This window comes from Pleurodeles waltl, chromosome 6 (assembly GCF_031143425.1).
Source record: "Pleurodeles waltl isolate 20211129_DDA chromosome 6, aPleWal1.hap1.20221129, whole genome shotgun sequence".
Classification (NCBI taxonomy): domain Eukaryota; kingdom Metazoa; phylum Chordata; class Amphibia; order Caudata; family Salamandridae; genus Pleurodeles; species Pleurodeles waltl.
This window is the reverse complement of record NC_090445.1, coordinates 953,448,186-953,468,395: the sequence shown is the minus strand read 5'-3', so window position 1 is coordinate 953,468,395 and position 20,210 is coordinate 953,448,186. Positions and strand designations below refer to the sequence as shown.

The window sequence follows — 20,210 nt, the reverse complement described above, 5'->3', positions numbered from 1 at the left end:
GGTCTGGACTGCCAGCCTGTTGGCGGTAGTTACTGCGACCACCAGCGGTGCGGTCTTTACCACCAGGTTAAAAATTACCACAGTGGTTCTTAAACTTCTTCCACTGGCTCAACATAAGAGCGCTCAGGAAGATAATGACCATTTGTCAAAAGAAAGAAAACAGTCACAAAACCAATCCATAATAGAAAGGCAAGCAATGTCAGAAATATCCACAGATAATTCCATTGATAAACAAATAGTTATTTTTAAGCAATATGTACAGCTTACATGTCTTTGAAACAGTTTCAGTTGCAGGTGCAGGTGAAGTTGAAAAAAGTTATCTAGATTGATAAAATAACCTGGAAGCAGCTGCTGCAAACACAGGTGCCGGTCCATTACTGGTGGGTGGATCCACTTCGAGTGGAGGTTCATAGTAGATGGTGTTGGCAGTTTGTGTTGCACTGGAGTAGAAAACAGCCACATGTTGGACAGTTCTTGTCGATGAAGTGGTAACAGGAATCAGCAGGAGCTCATTCTCTGCCCTCTCCATGCTCAAGGAGGCATTTGTAGTATTGTATATGCTGCTATTTACAGACGTGTTGTAGTTTCTTCTTTGAAGAGGTATATCCTGTTGGGTAGTGAGAGGCGCCCGAAGACTACCCAAGGGTGCAGTGCAGGATCAGACACATGATGCAACTTTCTTTTGTTGATGGAGACAAACCTGTTCCCTTTGGAACCTGGCAGCGGTGGTAGGATGACAGTTCTGGAGCCTTGAATTCCCAGTACTGGAACCGGTGCTCTGTAAGATGAGTAAGTTCCTTCTTCACAGCAATCTTCTTATGAACCAAATCCCCAACTTTAGGAATCCAGCCTACAGAAATTGTCGACAAATCTATTATTCCTAAGGTGGCAGGACTGGTGGATAAATTATCATAACAGAATTGCTGAAGCTCCTGTAAGACAGTGAGATGTCCATTTGTATCAAAAGGTGTGTCTCTTTGCAGATTTTGTGGCACTGTTGGTATACAAAAGAAACTGGGACAAAAGCGAAGCGTTACCTTTGCCCCCTGTGACCACATGTATGGCAATAGCCTGACCTCCAAATATACTGGAAACAGTCATGCCACAAATACCTGGGGTTCTACAATAATAGAGGCCTAGATCACATGCTGGCAGACAATCTGGATCCCTTGCTTATCCGCACAAAACAGGGCTTCAAGAAGTGGTCTCACCTGGGATTATCCCTGTGGGGGAGAGAGCAGGCTGTATGCATGGTAACCTTACCACAATATACCTATGCCCTTGACATACTGCCCCTACTTGTCCCCCTCCCCATGTTGAGCACAGTGGACAAATGCACTCCTTTGTGTGGGGGGTCGTTGTGGCCATGTCTATCCAGCGCTAAACTCATAGCTCGACATGTGTGGCGGCCTTGGCCTACCCTCAGTGGAACATTATGTACTGGCCCTTCACCTCTCCCAGCTTGCCTATATGCTCCCTGGGACACCAGATCCACCACCTCCTGGGGGTAGACCCTCGTATCTACTACTACGCACCAATCTGGGGTAATGCCAGTTTGCTAACCAGGGGTGAGACAGTTGACTGGGAAGGTTGGCGATTGATAGGCTTTTTGGTCATTGGCCAGCTTTTGGATAACGGGGGTCTTACGCCCTTTGCAGCTCTCCAGGATGAGTTTGGCCTCCCAATACAACAATTGTGACTTTATCAACAGATCCAGCATTGCCTCAATGGTTGCATGGGTGCTCACCTGCGGACTCTTCAGCCTTCTTCTGTGCTTTCCTACCTCAAGTTCTGGGGTACCTTCCAGGGAGCAATGTTGGGCATCCCCAACCTGATGAATCATCATTTATTCTCCCTGTCCCTCTTAAATGCCCTTGGTGCAAGATGGCAGGTGAGACTACAGGTGGAATATGAAACTGAGAATTGGGCTGACTTACTAGAGGTACGTGGTCGAGGTGTATGAGAGGCTTGGATGAAATGTGTCTTTTAAAAACCCTACAGCAATGGTACTAAATGCACCAGAAACATAGAGCTGTGGGACTTCTGCCTCATGCGAACTGCTGGTGCTGTCCTCAATTGTGACCTGCTCCACATCCTATGCAATTGTCATGCATAAAACCCTTTTCGGACTCAGTGGGGAACACAATACAGGAAACCATACCATTCCATCCTCTTTCTCCAGGCCCTTGATCACCTTACATGACACTGGTGAGGTTCGAGATCTCTCTCATTCTCAAACTCATCTATTGCACACAGAGCTAGCCACAGCTAAAATGTGTATCCTCTGACAATGGCGCTTGACCATACCCCCCTTCCACGATGAATGGCTTATGGCAATGTATCAAACAGCCTCCTATGAATGAGTTTTATATATATATATATATATATATATATATATATATATATATATAGCCTACAGGACAGAACAGAGGTCTTTCTCCAATCCTGGGCCCCTTACCTTCATGACACTGAAAGTTAATCACAATCGCCGGAGCTCCTATGCATTTTCCTAACCACTTACATATTCTCCCACTCCATGCCATATACCCTCCCTCAAGGCCATGTCCATACGCAGCATTGCACCTGTGTATTTCTCCTTCCCTCCCTCCTTCTCCTATACCCCCTTTTTTCCTATCCCCCACCACCTACCTGACCACCCCACCTCCACTCACACCCAGCATTTCCTACACTTCTTTCTCCCTCCCCTCCCCTTCTCATCCCCCCGGTCACCCTTCCTTCTTCCCTTTTCCTTTGCCTTTCTCCCTCTTCGCCTTCTTCACACGCTTCTCCCCTCTCCATGGCACTGGACGTGAGCATCTGGTCATGCCTTATGCTTTACCCACTCCCTCAGCATCACCACTGCTACGCCTCTAGCTCTCCCCCTACACCCTAGGACAAGCATCTGCCTGTAACTGAGCCAATAACCTAGGTGCCCTTCTGTAAGATACAGCCTTAACGTCTGTCATTTCACCTTAACCTCTCCGTGAATCTGAACCTCAGTGATGCAAAGGAGCATGGACTTTCACGACTTGCACCCACTTATGATTCTGGACTCTGATGCTGCATCACATTGCACGGTATCGGTCTATTGATGTCCTTTGATATTTTCGCCATGGAGGGTTTTTTCCTCGTTACTTCTGTATTGTGATGCATTAGTTAATCAATAAAGAATTGCAAAAACAAAACAAAAAAAAGGTGTGTCTGCTGCTACCATACAAGTGCCATCTAGATCTGGGACATACATAGGTATCTCAAAGAGGACCTCATAAGGACAGCATACTCCCAAGGATCATCTTGGCAGATTATTCAGTGCGTCTGGACCCCATATAGGTGATGAAGCCAACTGTGGCCTGTACCTAATGCTCTAGCTGTTAAGGACCGCTTTAGGTCACAATTCCTCCTCTCCGCAACACTATTACCCTTGGGATGATACGGGAAAGAGTAATGGAGTTCAACACTCATCGTCCTCATAGTGTGTCTGAATGCCGTAGAGGCAAAAGCAGAGCCCGGGTCCGAGTGGAATGCTGCAACAGCATATGTACCAATAAACACAAGAAAGTCTTTTATAACAGTTTGAGAGTCAGATGACCACTGCGGCCATACCCACAGGAATCTAGAACAAGAATCAACAGCGACTAAGATGTATTTGTATGCACCATCAGGTTGTAAGTGACCACAGTGGTCCAGGTACACACATTGTAGAGGGCTGTTGGACACTAAGAGGGATGTCTGCAGTGGCTGTTTGATGTTTGGGCACTTACTTTGCTGGCAAATGCCACAACAAAGGAAATATTGCTTGGTCTATTTGTATGGAACCAGCCACCAGAAGCATTTCTGCACGAGTGAGATTGTGGCCATAACACCAGCATGAACAGATGCGACACTCTCATGCGCTGCTTTGCTGAGATCTAGTCTATTGTCCTTGTTGGGGATCACTTGATCTCCCACCCCAAGCATTGTCACAGAGGCAACATTCTGTGCGCTGATATGATAGGAATACTTAGTAGGGTATGCTTTTGGAAGAGGCTTGCCCACAGCTGAAGCTTTCACAGCAGCCTGAATTTCATTATCCAATCTTGTGTGAGAACGAGTCAGTGCAGCAACAGAAGCCGTAGCTACTGCGGATCTGACCACTTCATCAGTCAAAGTGTTTCGTATAACATGTACTCCTACACGTTGGTGGTCTAATGTATGGGCTACATGAGCCTCTGGTAGCTTATCCTTAAGATCAGCCACCCTCCCCCAACAGAGTTCTGTGCTTAATGGTGTTCCCATTTGAGTCTATGAACCTGTTCAACCACCAATGATTACAATAATCATTGTAGGACTGGACACAGTAGTACGAATCATACACAATCCATGTGAGATGTTCTGGATCTGTATTTTCCAGTGCCAATAAAAGCTTTAAGCTCAGCCAACTGTGCTGTTCAGTACCCTAGGGTCTGCGTGTTGATATGTTGAAGGTAGTATCCATGATCCTTCATCACTCTACTCATGGCTGTGCACGTGGATGAGTATTGATGTTTTGTACCTACAGCTGGTTGTGCTGAACCATCAATGTAGATGACAGTTTAGTATCTGTCAAGTGGCAAGATGTTGGGAATTATGGGATACTCCTGTTCCTATTGAAGAAATTCTTGTGTTTGAAGGTTTGAGTCAATGATGTAATCAACATCCATGGCAGTCAGGGAGGTTGCCCATTGAATCCAATGTGGATGTAATGCTTTAGCGTTACGAACGCTTGCTTTGGTGACAGCCTGTAAGGCTGGCACCAGGGTAACAACAAAAATGCATTTCCCTTGGGCAAGTGGCCTCTCCTTGATGACAGCCATCAGTACAGCAGTCAGACTTTTATCTGTGGCTGCAAAGTGTTCTGCATTGGAGTACAAATGTGATTTGCCTGAAATGAGCACTGTGTCACCTTCATTAAAGGTCACATAGATGAACCCAGTGGCAGCAGCAATTATTCTGATGACCAAAGTTGTTTTGTTGGCTCATGTCTGGAAGTGTTTTGCTTCAAGCATGTCTTGCTGCAATCCTCTAAGGATGCACATGTGTTCAACTGTCCAGTGTCTGCTTGAGAAGTCTGGGCGAATTAAATCATAAAGTGGTTTGATGTGTTATGCATAATCTAGAATGTAAGTTCTGCCAAAGTTAAAGAAACCAAGTAAAGACTGTAGTTTCTTGATAGGGTTGGAATTTAGCCCATTTTTCTAAAAAGTGCAGGGCCAGGCTCTTGTCCTCATTTGATAGCTCGTATCTGAGGAACAATACACTGTGAAAGGCAATTTTGGTTTTCCTGAAATTGAATCTGTAGCCAGGGGCTTCGAATCCTAAAATAATCTGATCGAGCCTGGCAAGATTAATGTTGAGGTTATCATTTGTGAGATAGATGTCATCCACATAGAACAACATCTGGGGATCAATATCATACAATATTGATTTTACACGGGCTGAGAACAACCCTGGGCTGTTGTTATAGCCCTGGAGCAAATGGCAGAAGCATTTCTGGGAGCCAAATGAGAATGCACTTAAGTCCCAACTTTCATGCGCTATGTTTTGGTAGAAAAAACCTTTGGAAATATCCAAGGTTGTTTTGTATTTTTATGCACTATGTTGTTAATCAGTGCGGAGCTGTGTGCATTTTGTATTGCATATGTGCTTGTGTAGTATAAGACTATTCTATATGAATGGCCTGGTTTTGCAACGGGGAATAACAAGTTATACATTGCAAAGACACAGGGCTCTATTACTCACTTGTACTCGAGCTGAGTGAGGATCTCTCTCACTGGAGTTTAAGCCTCTTGTTTAACAGGGTATTTGGGGCTGAGGCTGGGGTGTAGACCTAATAGGTATTACATGATAGGGAGAATCTCTATCACACCCTACATATTTGCAGTATAGTGCTGTTGCCTGCGCCAAAGCCCAGTCAACAGCGTATGCTGCTTTTACAGCTTCTGGAACAAGAGCAGAAAAATAAGGCATAATGACATTTTCCCCATGTAAGAGCTTGTGACCTGTTCAGGTGGCCAGTCTCTTTCTGCCAATAGGATATCACAATTAAATTCATCACAGAAAATTACACTAATGGTGCACTCTATGTCTCCCTCAATCTGGATATTTAAATCAGAAACCCTTGCAGGTGGGAGAACGCGCCCGTCCGCAGTCTCAACTGCAAGAAAGTTGTTAGTTACTGTTACATCCAGATGATCTTTCAGACTCTGGTGAAATATTGTGACTTCTGCCATGCTGTCCAGCAGGGTCAGTGTCCATGTCTTGTTCTTCAGCAATGCCCTCAAGTTTAATTGAAATTGCTGCCACCATTTTCTTTTTTAATTGTGGCTTTTGTTGTGGGGATTTGTCTTCTTTCTTGTCTGAAGATCGCTGTAAGTCTACTGTTTCACGTAGTCAGGACATTGCTCTGACTGGCCCACTCTCTCACTACATCTAACCGGTGTGCCCTGAAAGGAATGAGAGGAACCCAAATCAGTATATCTGTTGAGAGTATTTATAGCCCCCCTGCCCAGTACCATAGCAATGTTCACTGTCTGCGAAGATTGCAAAGGTGCTGGTGCACCCTGCAGTGGCAGCATTGCCATCGGCTTGATTCCAAGCCGGAAACAATGCTGCCACCTGTTTCCTGCTGGGCTGACAGCTGGAAAACTTGGTTTCCGCCTGTCAGCCTAGCGGGAAACTCCTGACAGTTCTGGCGGGGTGGTCGTCACTACATCAGCAGCCACCCTGTCGAGAGTTTGGCAGACAGGCTTTCCTGTTTGCCAAACTAAAAATGAGGCCCTTTATCTCCTTTTGGAGTTCTCTGGAATTGGAGAGTCTGCTCTCTGACTTCATCTGTCTTTGTTTTGTTTTTGTAAGTGTCAAGGTACCATGCTTGGTAGTGTAAATGTCAGCGAAGACTGTACCCATGTGGTGCAGTCGTCCACTGAGGGAAACATTCCGAATTGCAAGCATATTGTGAGAATTCTGTGTTTATCTTGGGCTCCCATATAGGGAAATACTGCTTCCAGCTGGTTAGTTTTTTGTGCTATCCAAAACAGAATCTTCTCACATTCTGTGGGAACTTTGCCCATGATAAAATGTATAATTTGTGGGTTAATCCCGGTAACAGCCAATTGGTGAACAGCTGGTGCAGCCTGTGCTGGAGTTGTCCACATACCGAATTGGAGTAATCGTCTGTATAGTTGTACTAACTCATTGTAGGGTGTGCATACATCAGCTACTTGCAGTGCCTGTACACCAGGATGTGGTGTATATGCGGTAAACATTGGCCACGTTGGTCCATCATTACTTATGGGACTTAACTTCACAGGTTGTATTACATGTGGAAGGGCGCCATTGAACTAATTTTGATGTTCTTGCTAGGAAAGGGGTATCTCTAGATATTGATTTGCTTGGTACCTCTGTGATACGTTTGCAATTTGGTATGTGTGAAATGTGCATGTTGTAATTTCCTCTTCTGGAAAGTTGTCCCAGGAATGGAATGTTGCTGTTTGGTAAGCTTCATGAGCTTCCACTATAAATGTGACATTTCCACGCTCGTCTGTTAAGCATGGGCTACTAGATGTTGTATTAACTGATGCATGCCTGACATTTTCTGAAATGTCTATGGTGTTAGCCATGTTTAATAATGGGTGCGAAGATGGAACACCAAAGGGGAAGAAAGTCTGTTTAGGAGTTCAAGCTTAAACAACCTACAGCCTAAATAGGTGCTCCCTATTCAGCTGAAGAGGATTAACCCTAAGACCACGGACGTCTTCGTGTAATGTTAGTAGGGTACTTGCTGTGTGTGAGACAGATATATTCAGGATATCCGTAAATTAGTGCCAAAACACCATTGTTGGTGGTGCTATGCCGTAATTGAACTCTCGCTACTAGGCGAGACTGCTGGTTTAGCGATGACAGCACTTTTGTTTATAGGCGTATATGCCACAAGTTGCAACTGTCGGCCCAACACTCCTGGATCACAAGCAGTACCTCACCAAAAACCAAAACAATAAAAAGTGATTTCTGGCAGGCTTAAGCATGGACTCTAGAGTGCGACATCTCAGGGGAGTTGTGGTGGAACGGAAGTTACCCTTTTCTCACGTTCACACAGGCAACACAGGAGATGCAGGAGAGTTTTCAATAGGTTACCATGAGCCAATGTTACCATGTTTAGGGGAGGGAGCACAAGCACTTTAGCACTGGTCAGCAGTTGTAAAGTGTGCAGAGTCCTAAAACCAGCAAAAACGAGTTCAGAAAAGTGGAGGGAGGCAGGCAAAAATTTGGGGGAAGACCACCTCAAGGCTATCAGGTCTAACAAATAGTCTGAAAAAGGTGTTTAAAACAAAAACAAAATTAACATGTCTTTGACTCTTTCATTTAATATTTTTCATCCCCAAAAATGCAATAAAAAAACAACCACAATAGGATTATTGTCTTTTTTTATACATCTTCATGCCATATTGAATGGAGTCAGGCTCTGATGGCGCTGCATTCTCAGCTGTACAGCAAAATCTCCAGCTTGGGAAATGCTTTTAAAAAGTACAATAAGTTCTCCTGGTGCCATTTATTCAATGATACATGAGACTTACTGTGTTTTTTGTTTGGAGTGCCGAAGAAAATGTAAATAGCCCTCGTAGGGCATTATGGGGTGCTCCTTGAAGAGTCAGTGAATAATAACTGAGCGCTGTAGCTGCTCATTACATAATCTTTGCTTCTTAAACTTTTTTTCTTATTGTCCTGTGCCCTCTGTAGTAGTTGGACTCTTGCTCCTAGGCAATACTGCTGGTTTAGGGATGACAGCACTTTTGCTTGTAGGTGACTAAGCCACTCCTACAACATGTTGCAGCTGTCAGCCCAACCCTCCCGGCTCACAAGCAGTGCCTCACCAAATACCCAAACAGTAAAAGGTGGTTTCTGACAGCCTTATGCATGGACTCTACAGTGCGACATATCAGGGTAGTCGTGGTGGGACAGAAGCTACCCTTTTCTCATGTTAATTATAAGTGTCAGTCACACACAGGCAATGAAGGAGATGCAGGAGAGTTTTCAAAAGGTTTATTGAAAACCTACGGTAAAATGCGTGAGCTGCAATGATTAGGATAATGAAAAAAAAAACAAGCATAATTGTGAAGATGAAAGTCATGAATACAAAGTCCCCCACCATCTTTCAATAAACATGAAATGTAAAATCCCTGGTTTAGAGAATGTAGTCCCCCATTTTGAGATTGGTGGTAAATGCCACCTACCACCGTGGCGACAGCCGCCAAAAGACCTTCGCCGCAGCTAATTTCCATCTGCCAAATTATTACCACAACTCGATTTCCGTCACAAGAAGGGTGGAAATCTGTCTGTAGTCATACTGGTGGATGGTGTTAAGGTGGCGCTGCTACCACCAGCAGTGCCACGCTAGTATACTGCTGCCAGCCATATTATGACAAATAATACAGCCTGGAGGTGTTCTACTGGCGTGGAGCTGCTGGTGGTGGCAGCACCCCGTCCCCTGCCGGATGCAGGTAGGTCAGGATTTCCAACAGGGAAGCGGGTTGGGGGCTGTTATGTGTGTGGGGGTGTGTGCGTGAATGTGTGTGTGTGCGTGAATGCAAATGTGCATTTAGTGTTGTTTGCGTGTGTGTATGCATGTGGGAGAATGTGTGTATAAATGGAAATGTGAATGTGTGTCTGTGTGTCAGTGTGAATATGTGTATGGATGTGTGCGAGAATGAATGGATGTATGTGTGAATGAATGTGTGTATGCCTGTGTGAGTGAGTGTGTGTATGCATGGTGTGTGTCTCCCAGTGTGCGTGAATGGGAGGGGTGGGGGATCGGAAAGGGGGGAGCGTGGATGGAGGTGGGGATGGGGGTTTCTGGGAAGTGTTTGGGGGATGGTTGAGCCTCCTACCAGCGACAGGGAAGGAATTCTCCGTCACTGGTAGGGCCTGCCATCATGGTTTTTGTGGCGTTATGAATGCCACAAAACCATGGCAGTAGGCAAGGTCAAAATGCCTACACCGGTACAATAGCGGCCCCGGGCTGGAGATTGTTATCTCCAGCCTAGTGGCTGACACCGACATGCCAGTCGGAGTGGTATATTGGCAGGTTGGCTGGAGCCATATGTGTCATAGGTGCCAGCCTCTTGGCAGTACTACTGCCACATTATCACCAACTGCAGAGGTCATAATGAGCCTCATAATCTCTAACCTAAGGAGAGCTAGGTGTCAGAACCCTAATCTGCCAGTATCATGTCCATGAGAAGCTCCCCCAACCCAGGTTACCTTGGAATGAGGTCTCTAGGTCAGACGCCGTGGTGACACAGAGGCTGATTTCTGCAGCAAGGTGACGTGCAGCATAGATGGCGTAGATGGCATCTGATAAGAATCCCTCAGATAACCCTGTCTGTGTGAGATGCAGTTAGGCATACCATGTAGGACCCTGATGCAGGTATGTTCCCAAACATTTGCTAAGGAGGTAGACTTGTGGCGGCAATTATGTAAACAATCCCTAACAATTGTACATTATGTTCCTGTCACAGGTAAGTGAGAAAGGGACATGACATGAATCACAGAGTGGCACTGAAAATGCAAATCAAAACATTTTTATAACTATAAACAGGGCCAATGGGCCAAAGTGTTAAGCTAATCTCCTGATTCCCAATAAAAGCTAATGTGGATTCACTACACCTCCCGGGACAACCACTGTTTTTTTTTATAGGGAACCACGGGGGAACACCTGGGCCTGCCGGATCCCTGCCAGTGGCCACAGTTAAAGAGGCATTGGAGGAGCCGGCATATTTAACATATATGTATATATATATATATATATACATATATATATATATATATATACTAGGGAATGCCCCGGTGCCAAACAGGGACACCCCCACTTTTATTTTTGTACAATGACTTCTACCAGTAACTTCATGCCTGGGGGATACATGGGTCTAGTTCTGCAATTAGCTGTTATTGAATAATGATACAATGAAGATCAGTTGATTGAAATTACATAATTAATTGCATTGTAATTGAATTAAAGTAAATTGTAAATTGTCATGGTTTATCATATCAAGATTTTTCTTAAAGGTTCCAGGAAAGAGCTGAGGTGGATGAACTTTTTTGGAAAGTTTTGTCAAGATTTATCAAATGGTGCCAAAGTTATAAGCAAAAAATTAATGCTATGCTTATGGAAACTCTGACCTAAGTATAACTTTGCTTTGGAAATAGATATATATCTTGAGGAGGGACATGCCTGCTTTCCATGTACCTATCTTGTGACTGATAAAACGTTAAACATGGCAACAGGGTTGTAAAACTTGAAGTGCCATTCACTACATTGCGACATGGGGGTTTCCATCAGCACTGTTATTAAAAAACAGTGGTTCAGTACATCAGGTGGTTGGTTTTGCCCAGAAACAGCAGCTAACTTTTGGGACAGTTCCAGAACTTTTAGTATGAAATGATGTTTGTTTTTTGTATATTATGGTTCGGGTTGAAGGCTGTGGCAGATGCTCTCCGTAAAATGATAAATTAGAAAAAAACCTTATACCACAAAATAAAATAATATTCTAATTTGTAGCTTTAAAGGTTTTATATAATTTTACAGTTCAGCATAAATAACGTAATGTTAGCACTGATCTTCACACATTTACAGAAATTGTCTGCAGTTGTACAGCTGCTCGCCACACAGCAATGACCAGCTGTGAGAGTGCCCTTGTTTTAATTGTACAGCTAACGACATACACCCCAGGAAAGACGGCGAAAATGTTCCATTAGACAAGGAACACCAACACCACTCATGTACATTATAACATTAGCACTCAGTATGCACAGTCATTAACACACAAAATAAACCTTCATGACACAAAAAACCTTCATTGAAATGCATTAATAAGCACATCTTTCTTTCTTGTATGTACAGTGAAGCCTCAATCAGGCATGAAGGTCCTGTAGTTGGGATTTACTTTTTATTCTGCCATCCTCAACCCCAAGAATCATCTTGAAAAGAATGACTTTGCCATAAAATAAAACATAAAAATGACCATTATTTATTAATTATACAGTTTGTTTTTTTTTACAATGAGACGGCCAAATGAACTCTATGCATTTGAAGTAGATGTAACCCCTTTGGCGCCAAGGCCACAATGCTTACGCCCGGTGGAGCAGTGCTGGGTCGCCACGGCCTCCCATCCCCCATTCCCTGGGCAGAAATGGAAGGGGAATCGCTACCCCTTCCACCTCTAACCCCCCCACCCCTCTGTGACCTCTGATGACGTCTGCACACAATCAAGCTCTGACCTCATCAGAGGTCGCCCCCATCACACTGGAAGCTCAGCTTCAAGCATGATCGGAAGAGAAATGCTTGCATTTCTTTTCCGATCGGGGTGGGGCGGGCAGAGAGACATGAAAGCAAAGGAAAGGATTTTCCTTTCATGTCTTTTTGAGCATTTCTGCAGTCCGATCGTAAAGCGTAAAATGTGAGGAAAAAGTGTTTTTTTGCCAACTTTGAGGTTTGCAAAGGATTCTGGCTAACAGAACCTGGTAAGAGTCTCACAAATCACCCCATTTTGAATTGCCATAGGTGTCTAGTTTAAAAAAATGTATAGGTTTACTAGGTTTCCCTAGGTGCCGGCTGAGCTAGAGGCCTAAATCCACAGCTAAGCACATTGTAAAAAACAGGTCAGTTTGCTTTGGGAAGATGTGATGTGTCCATGTTGTGTTTTGGGGCATTTCATGTTGTGGGCACTAGGCCTACCCACATGAGTTACCATTTTTTATAGGGAGACTTGGGGGAATGCTGGGTAGAAGGAAATTTGTGGCTCCTCTCAGATTCCAGAACTTTCTATCACCGAAATGGGTGGGAAAAGTTTTTTGTTTGCCACATTTTGAGGTTTGCAAAGGATTCTGGGTAACAGAACCTGGTGAGAGCCCCCAAGTTACCCCATCCTGGTGTCTAGGTTTAAAAAATGCACAGTTTTGGTAGGTTTACTAAGTGCCGGCTGAGCTAGAGGCCAAAATCCACAGCTAGACGCTTTACAAAAAACACATCAGATTTCAATGCAAAAATGTGATGTGTCCATGTTGCGTTTCCTGTCGCGGGCATTAGGCCTACCCTCACAAGTGAGGTACCATTTTTATCGGGGACTTGAGGAAATACAGAAAAGAAGAACAAATGTTATTGTGATGTAAGGCAGTGTGTAAAAAATAAGTCTATTTGAGAAATGCCCTGTAATTCACATGCTAGTACTGGGACCCCAGAATTCAGAGATGTGCATATAACCACGGCTTCTCAATGGCTTATCTTGTGCCCATTTTGGAAATATAAACATTTCCTTAATACCTATTTTTCACTCTTTATATTTCACCAAAAGACTTGCTGTATACCGAGTATACAATGAAAACCCATTGCAAGGTGCATCTCATTTATTGGCTCTGGGTGTCTTGGGTTCTTGATGAACCTACAAGCCCAATACATCTCCACTACCAGAAGAAACCAGCAGACATAATTGTATATTGCTTTCAAAAATCTGCCATAGCTGGAAAAAGTTATAGAAGAAAATGTTGACAGAAATGTGTCTTTTTTCATCTCAATTTAAATAGTTTTTTATTTTAGCTGTTACTTTCTGTAGGAAGACCTTGAAGGATCTACAGAAATGACCCCTTGCTGAAATCAGAATTTTGTCTACCTTTCAGAAATGTTTAGCAGTCTGTGATCCAGCATTGGTTTCACACCCATTTCTGTCACTAACAAGAAGGAGGCTGAAAGCACAAAAAAATAGTAAAAATGGAGTATGTCCCAGTACAATGCCAAAATTGTTTTAGAAAAATGTGGTTTTCTGATTTAAGTCTTCCTGTTCCTAAAAGCTGGGAAGATGGTGATTTTAGCACAGCAAACAATTTGTTGATGCCATTTTCAGGGAAAACACCACAAGCTTTCATCTGCAGCCTTTTTTTTTTCCATTAAAAAAAATATATATATATATATTTCAGCTGTATTTTAGCTAATTTCTTGGTCTACTTCAGGGGAACGCACAAACTCTGAGCACTTCTAGAATTCCTAGGATGTTAGTAAAAAAGGACGCAAATTTGGCACGGGAGGGGGGCTTGGCAGCGAAGGGGTTAATCTTTGATAAATCCTGCAGAAATATTATTTTTATATGTGTCCCCACATGTCACAAAGAGGTAATGTTTCCGTAATGTATTAGGATGAATGACTCCGCAAAACCAAAAACGAGCATATTACTCTGCTCGAATTGCAAGCCAAATGAAAGAAAAAAAACAACAACAATAATTCCTGTTCTGCTGTTTTGTTTATTTGGTGTGCCTCCGGTACTTTTTTCATTTGTAAAAGCTGTCATTTATAGAAAATACAAAATGTTCCTGTTTTGTACATTAAACACATTTCCCAGCAAGCTAAGCAGTAATTACTATGTATAAATCCATAAAAAATAAGAAACAATGCTTTAAACAGGCATAAATAGTGGTTGTCAATCTGCAATTGAGGAGCTCCTATAATTGAATACATAATGTTCCACATAATTCCAGAAGTGATATAAAAAAGTTTCTTTCATATTAAAGGTCAACTGTTTTTTTTATAAACATGGTAAATTCTTGTAGCAAAAAATATCATACTTACTATGGTGCAGATTCGTCACTCCCATAGTTTTTAATATTAGTTCCTGCTGTAACCCCGCAGATAATAAAAGGAACGCCTCCACTGATCAGGTAAAACCTGTTGAAAGACATTGAGTTTTCTTATTGTGTAGTCGAAGGGCGTGACTTGTACACATTTCTCTGTGGCAACGTGGTGGACTCACTGCAACTGCGGCGCTTTCATTAACAAACTTAAAGGATTTTTGTTTCTATATTTACAGTATTACACTGAGAGTGCAGCACAAATCTGCTTCTTGCTTTTAAAAGTGGGTTCTCGCTTGAGTTACATATCACATCAAACAACTATACATTGATGGCAATACAAATTTGCGTTTCACAACGAGACCATAGACATAACTCAATTGTATTCTTATTGCGCTTTTTTGAGTGATATTTGTTCTCATTTTCAGAAAACTGGGTCATAGCAAGAAAGTGTCTCTGAATCGTCTCGACTAAAGGAATTGCTTAAAATAAAGACATATTTGTACATTTCGAACTCGGAGACCCCCACATCTGTCTCACGGATCTGTTATGGGCACAACTGCTCTGTTGACTGGCAGGTATGTAATCTGCCCAGTAACATAGCAAGTGTGGGCCCTGCTGCAAGCAAGAAAACTGATCCCTGTGACTGCTGTTCGTGAAATAACATACATTCATTATCAGGACTCAATCGACTTTGGTGCCACTGCAGCTGCTGCACCGATCGCAGCTAGGCCTCTGATTCTGCACCAACCGGGTATATCATTGCAGATCCAACAAAATAGGAATGGGGCACAACAAACACACCATATGAACTGCAAGCATGATACTACTTCATTATATGGTATACAACATGATCAATTGTGATCCTTAATGCAAATATAAACAAAGTAGCTGTAAGAAATTGGGTTATTGCTTGAGTAGGTGGAAACCCTACTCATGCAACAACCACAATCCTTGTCAGGGTGAACCACAAAAGTCACTCACTTAACCTGTGCTTAACTAGCTGGTAACTTGGCACAAAGTAGTCAAAGGCAAACCAATTTAGAAATATAGTCCATTTACTTTTAATAAATACAATCATACCAGAACAACAAATGTTTAACAAGTAGAAACAGAGATATTCAATGTAAACATTATAGATACATATAGCACCAAAAAGCACAAAACACCCCTTGCGGCCATAACCAGGGGAAAGTCACGATTTCAGGCTGACCACAAATAGATCAGTGGCTGGGTATAGTAACTAGGGTAGTCCTATGGAAAAACCTACCTTCTCAACACCTGCTCTGAGGACAACAGATGACATCTTGCAGTCGTCATACTGGCTGCAGCGTCGCTTAGAGCTTCCACCCGCTGCCCATTGATGGTGACCCACTGCCTATACTTGGAAGTGTTAGAAGGCATGTGGGCTTTTGACATCATCTCCTTGTCACCTAGGCATACTAGGTTAACTCCTCTAACCCCCATGTTAACTGGGACAACATCCTTGCCAATGGTACAATAACCAAACCAGTTGTCTGCCCACCAGTGGGGAGCTGTACGCTATTGGGGCATTTAACATCTCCCTTCGGGTGCCCATACTTGTAACACTCATAACACTTGGGATGTAATTTCCCTGACTTCTTTCCTGGGAACCTACTCTTCTTTTGACCAGGTTGGTACTGGGAATCCTTTCACTGAGAGCTGGTTTGGGGGCCTTTAAAAAATTCCTTGTTTTTTATTTGTCTACACCGTATATCTTCTGTTGGAAACCCTGTCCACCATTTGGGTGATTTCTCACCCAGATCACTTCTTGTGAACCTTCATACTGAGCCAGTGGTCTGCCTCCTTAACAAGCTCCCTGGGGTCAATTAGCTTATTATTCACTTGGTGTTGGTGAAGCTCTGCCAAATAATTGCTGAACATGTGCTCTCTAGCAATCACCCAACTATCGAATTCCTTGCAAAATTGATCACAAAATCCACTCAGGACTGTTGGGGCCCCTTTTTCCTGTCCCTAGATGTTTGCCTATACTTTTCAGGTGTCAGACCATACTTCCGGACAAGGGGCTACTTCATTCTGTTACCGTCCCAAAGGGCTAAAAGGGCACCCCTCCCTTCACTGGGAATGTGCCTCCAATGACTGGCTCCTGAGTCCTTGTCAGGGACCCTGTGCATCTCTAAGGGAATATCAAAGGCCTCAAACCACTTGTCAATATCCTTGCCCACAACAACGTTAAGCACTGGGTCCTTGGGGACGTTTCAATGTTGACAGATGCAGATTAAACTCCCCCTAAGCTTTTCTGCCCACTATTTTCTCAGGGGACAGGTTGTGTGGGGACACCCTGCTCCCTGCCCTGGCAATGGAATTAATTCCTGTGGGAAAGTTGTCCAACTCCTCCTCATGATGCTGCTGCTCAGGGCCTGGGGCCAGGAACTGTGTGGGTGTGGAAGCCCTACTCAAGTAAAAACCACAATCCTTATCAGAGTGAGCCACAAAGTTCACTAAATTAACCTGAGCAAAGCCCTCTGGTATCTCGGCACAAAGCAATCAGGATTAACTTAGAGGCAAAGTGTAAAGTATTTATGCTGCACACAAACAGTAATAAAGTAAAAACATCACACAAGAAAAATCCCAAACAAATTTAGAAACATAGAGTAGTTTAGTGACTACAATGATGCCAGAAGGGCAAAAATACAATCAGTAGAACCAGAGATATTACATTTTACAGTTTTAGGTAAATATAGCACCTAAAGGCACAAAGCCCCTCTTACAGTCATCTGATTGAGCTAGACCAGGGGAAGGTCACAAGTTCAGGCCGACTATACTGGAGTGTGGGCCACTTGTAGGGACCAGGATAGGGCCTTTGAAAAAATGGCCTTCTTAAAGTCTGGCACAAAGACTTCAGCTCTCTTAGAGGAAGTTGCAAGGAGCAGGGACAGTGGCATGGATGATCGCTGCTGTGGCATCATGAGAAGTTCTGGAATTGCAGACTGTCATCGCTGTAGTACAAAGATCTGGCTAGGGGTCACAAATTGTCATTGCTGGAGTTTCATGCTGGTGGTCACCCTGGGCTATTGTGGCTGTTGCACTAAGTGTAGATCATACGTTGCTGGTCATCACTGGTGGTCACTGTCACCTGAAAAGTTAGGTTCATCAGAACTTTGCATTAGGTGTACCTATGGGTGGCCGAGTTTCTATATGAACAAGCCCATTTGAAAACAGCCCAAAACTTCAGGATTTTTCCTTTTCTTCCAGAAGAGTGCACCCTGATGTCAGCCAAAGGTCCAGGACCTAGGGAGACACCTCCTAGGGATCAGGAACTCATTTTAGAAGAAGCCATCAGGGCTCAGGCAGGCCCAGTTGCAGGTATAGTTACAGCAAGTCAGCTGGGCCGTTGCAGGGAGTCCTTTGCAGCTTGTTGTGTCGGAGTAGCTCAGAACGAGAAGTCGGCCAATTAACCCTAAAAGTCACTCAGGTTAGCCTAAAATGAAGGGAGCAGGTCAAGTCTTCCGTCTCAGAGAGCAGAGTAGGCCTCACGTAGCATGGCAGTCCTCTGGAAAAAAAGGCGGGTGCCAGGCAGCAGTCCTAGGGTTCCAGCAGGGCAGTCCTCTGAAGAACAAAGCTGGCCAAAAACAGCAGTGTTGTCCCCTTGGAACAAGAAAGGGCTGAAGCAGCAGGGCAGTACTCTGGGAAACCAGGCAGGCCTCAAAGAGCAGTGCAGTCCTTATTTTGTAATCTTCCAGGTCTAGGAGTTACTGAAGAACTGGTCTGTGTGTCCAATATTTATACACAGTACTAATCTTTGAAGGGCAGGAAACTTCTAGACTCCCCCCTACATCTGGATCTAGAAAGTTCTTCCCTTCCCTTGCTAAGTGTCCAAGTAATCTGTCAAGATGGACCATCCTGTTAATACCTAGCCCCCTTTTTTCTCTCTTTCTGGGAAGAATACACACAAAGGTCAATTGCCAAGCTATTCACAGTCGTGAGTCCTAGGACATAGGCAGCACACACAAAATGGTTAGGACAAGAAAATGTCAACTGACTAAAAGTGGCATTTTCAGAATTGTGACTTAAAATCCACCTTTACCATTAAAATGATTTTAAATTACAGTTCTTTTGAGTTCAAACTTGACTTTCCTTTCCCTGCCCAATAAAAGGTTGGCACTTACTAAGCATATTAAGGAAACCAAATGTTATCCAAGGCAAGTGATAGGCCTTACAGTAGTGTAAAATGAATGTAGGAGTGTTTCACTACCAAGACAGGTAAAACTTAAAACTTAAACACATTCCTTAACTTTTAATTATACTGCTTCCTGCCCTATGGGCTGAATAAGACATACCTTTGGGATGACATATATGTATTCAAAAGGAAGTTTTAGGCCTGGCAAAAAGTTTTTTTGCCAGGCAAAATTGGCAGTTTAAACCAGGACTGCAAGCTGCAGTGGCAGGCCTGAGACATATTTAGCCATTTGGTGCCTGCAGCTTGTCTCTGTGTCACATGAGTGGACGTAGCTGACAGTTGGGCTTTTTGTAGACCGGCTATAATGCCACACACAATGGAGAGCTTAAATGGGCCTGAATGGACCATCACTTGAAGGATGGGGGGGCACTGCTTGTCACAGCCCTGCACTGCATACACCTGAATAGACTGTGTCCTGCTTCCACACAAAGGACTGCATAACCCCTTTAATTAGTGTTGAGCCAGGGCAAGTAGGGTAAAAAGCCTGTGGACTTCAAAGGGAAGCCTCTGGAATATTCCACCCCTCAAAGGAAGAACCAGGTATAAATATTGGACCTCAGACACCACATCATCAGTACACTTCCGGACCTGTGGAGACTCTGCTAAGACAAAGGATTGCTGTGCTGCTGAAAGGACTGCCACTCTGCTGGAATACTGCCCTTCTGAACTACTGCCCTGACTGACTGTTGCCTTGCTGGATTACTGCACTCCTGCCTCTTTCCCGAGTCAGAGAGATTTGGACCTGTACCTGAACCCCAGACTCCAAAGCCTAGTCTGCTGGCCTCCTGTTTAGAGCCATAGAGACATAACAGTCTCCCAACCACCAGAACCAGCACCTAAATCCAGCTGAAGCAAGCCCCTGACCTCCAAGTGGCTTCCGTCAGGTCGTGGACCCTTTGTGTGGGCTAAGAGAAGCTGAATGTAAGTATTTGGGCTCTTTGTGGTCGCGAACGGCCAGTTGGCACAGAAACCTTGTCCCTCAGAAAGCATACCAATGCAAAGTTCCGTCAGCCCAACCATTTGTGTTAACGCATTGAACGCTTGCGGGAAGCACCACCGCAAAGCACTGGCAGACCATTCACGACAACGACGGAATCTTTTAGGTACGGCAATTCCTGTCCATGACATCATGCCTCTTTACGCTACATTGACGACTGTCTGCTACACTGCCCTGCTTCTTTTGTACCACTCCACCACAATTAGGACTGTTTGTGCTGGACTGAGAAGGTAACTTTTTAGCAGGACTAACCTGTTCCCGGTGTCTGACCTGTGCACCATTGCAGTCGGCCTAAACCTGTGACTCTTTCCCAGTCTCGCATGACCAGAGAGCCATAAGTGGTGCCTTGGGCTTTTCAGGGAT

The 20,210-nt window shown here is 44.0% G+C and overlaps 1 protein-coding gene across 2 annotated transcripts in view; it reads right to left on the bottom strand.

Moving 5' to 3' along the window:
* Positions 1–20,210, bottom strand: part of ADGRA1 (adhesion G protein-coupled receptor A1) — an 869,330-nt gene that overhangs the window by 110,008 nt on the left and 739,112 nt on the right. For both annotated transcript variants that reach the window (XM_069239771.1, XM_069239772.1), the window contains exon 6: positions 14,630–14,725. In XM_069239771.1, coding sequence (XP_069095872.1) covers positions 14,630–14,725 — 96 coding nt within the window. The remainder of the gene's footprint in view (positions 1–14,629; positions 14,726–20,210) is intronic.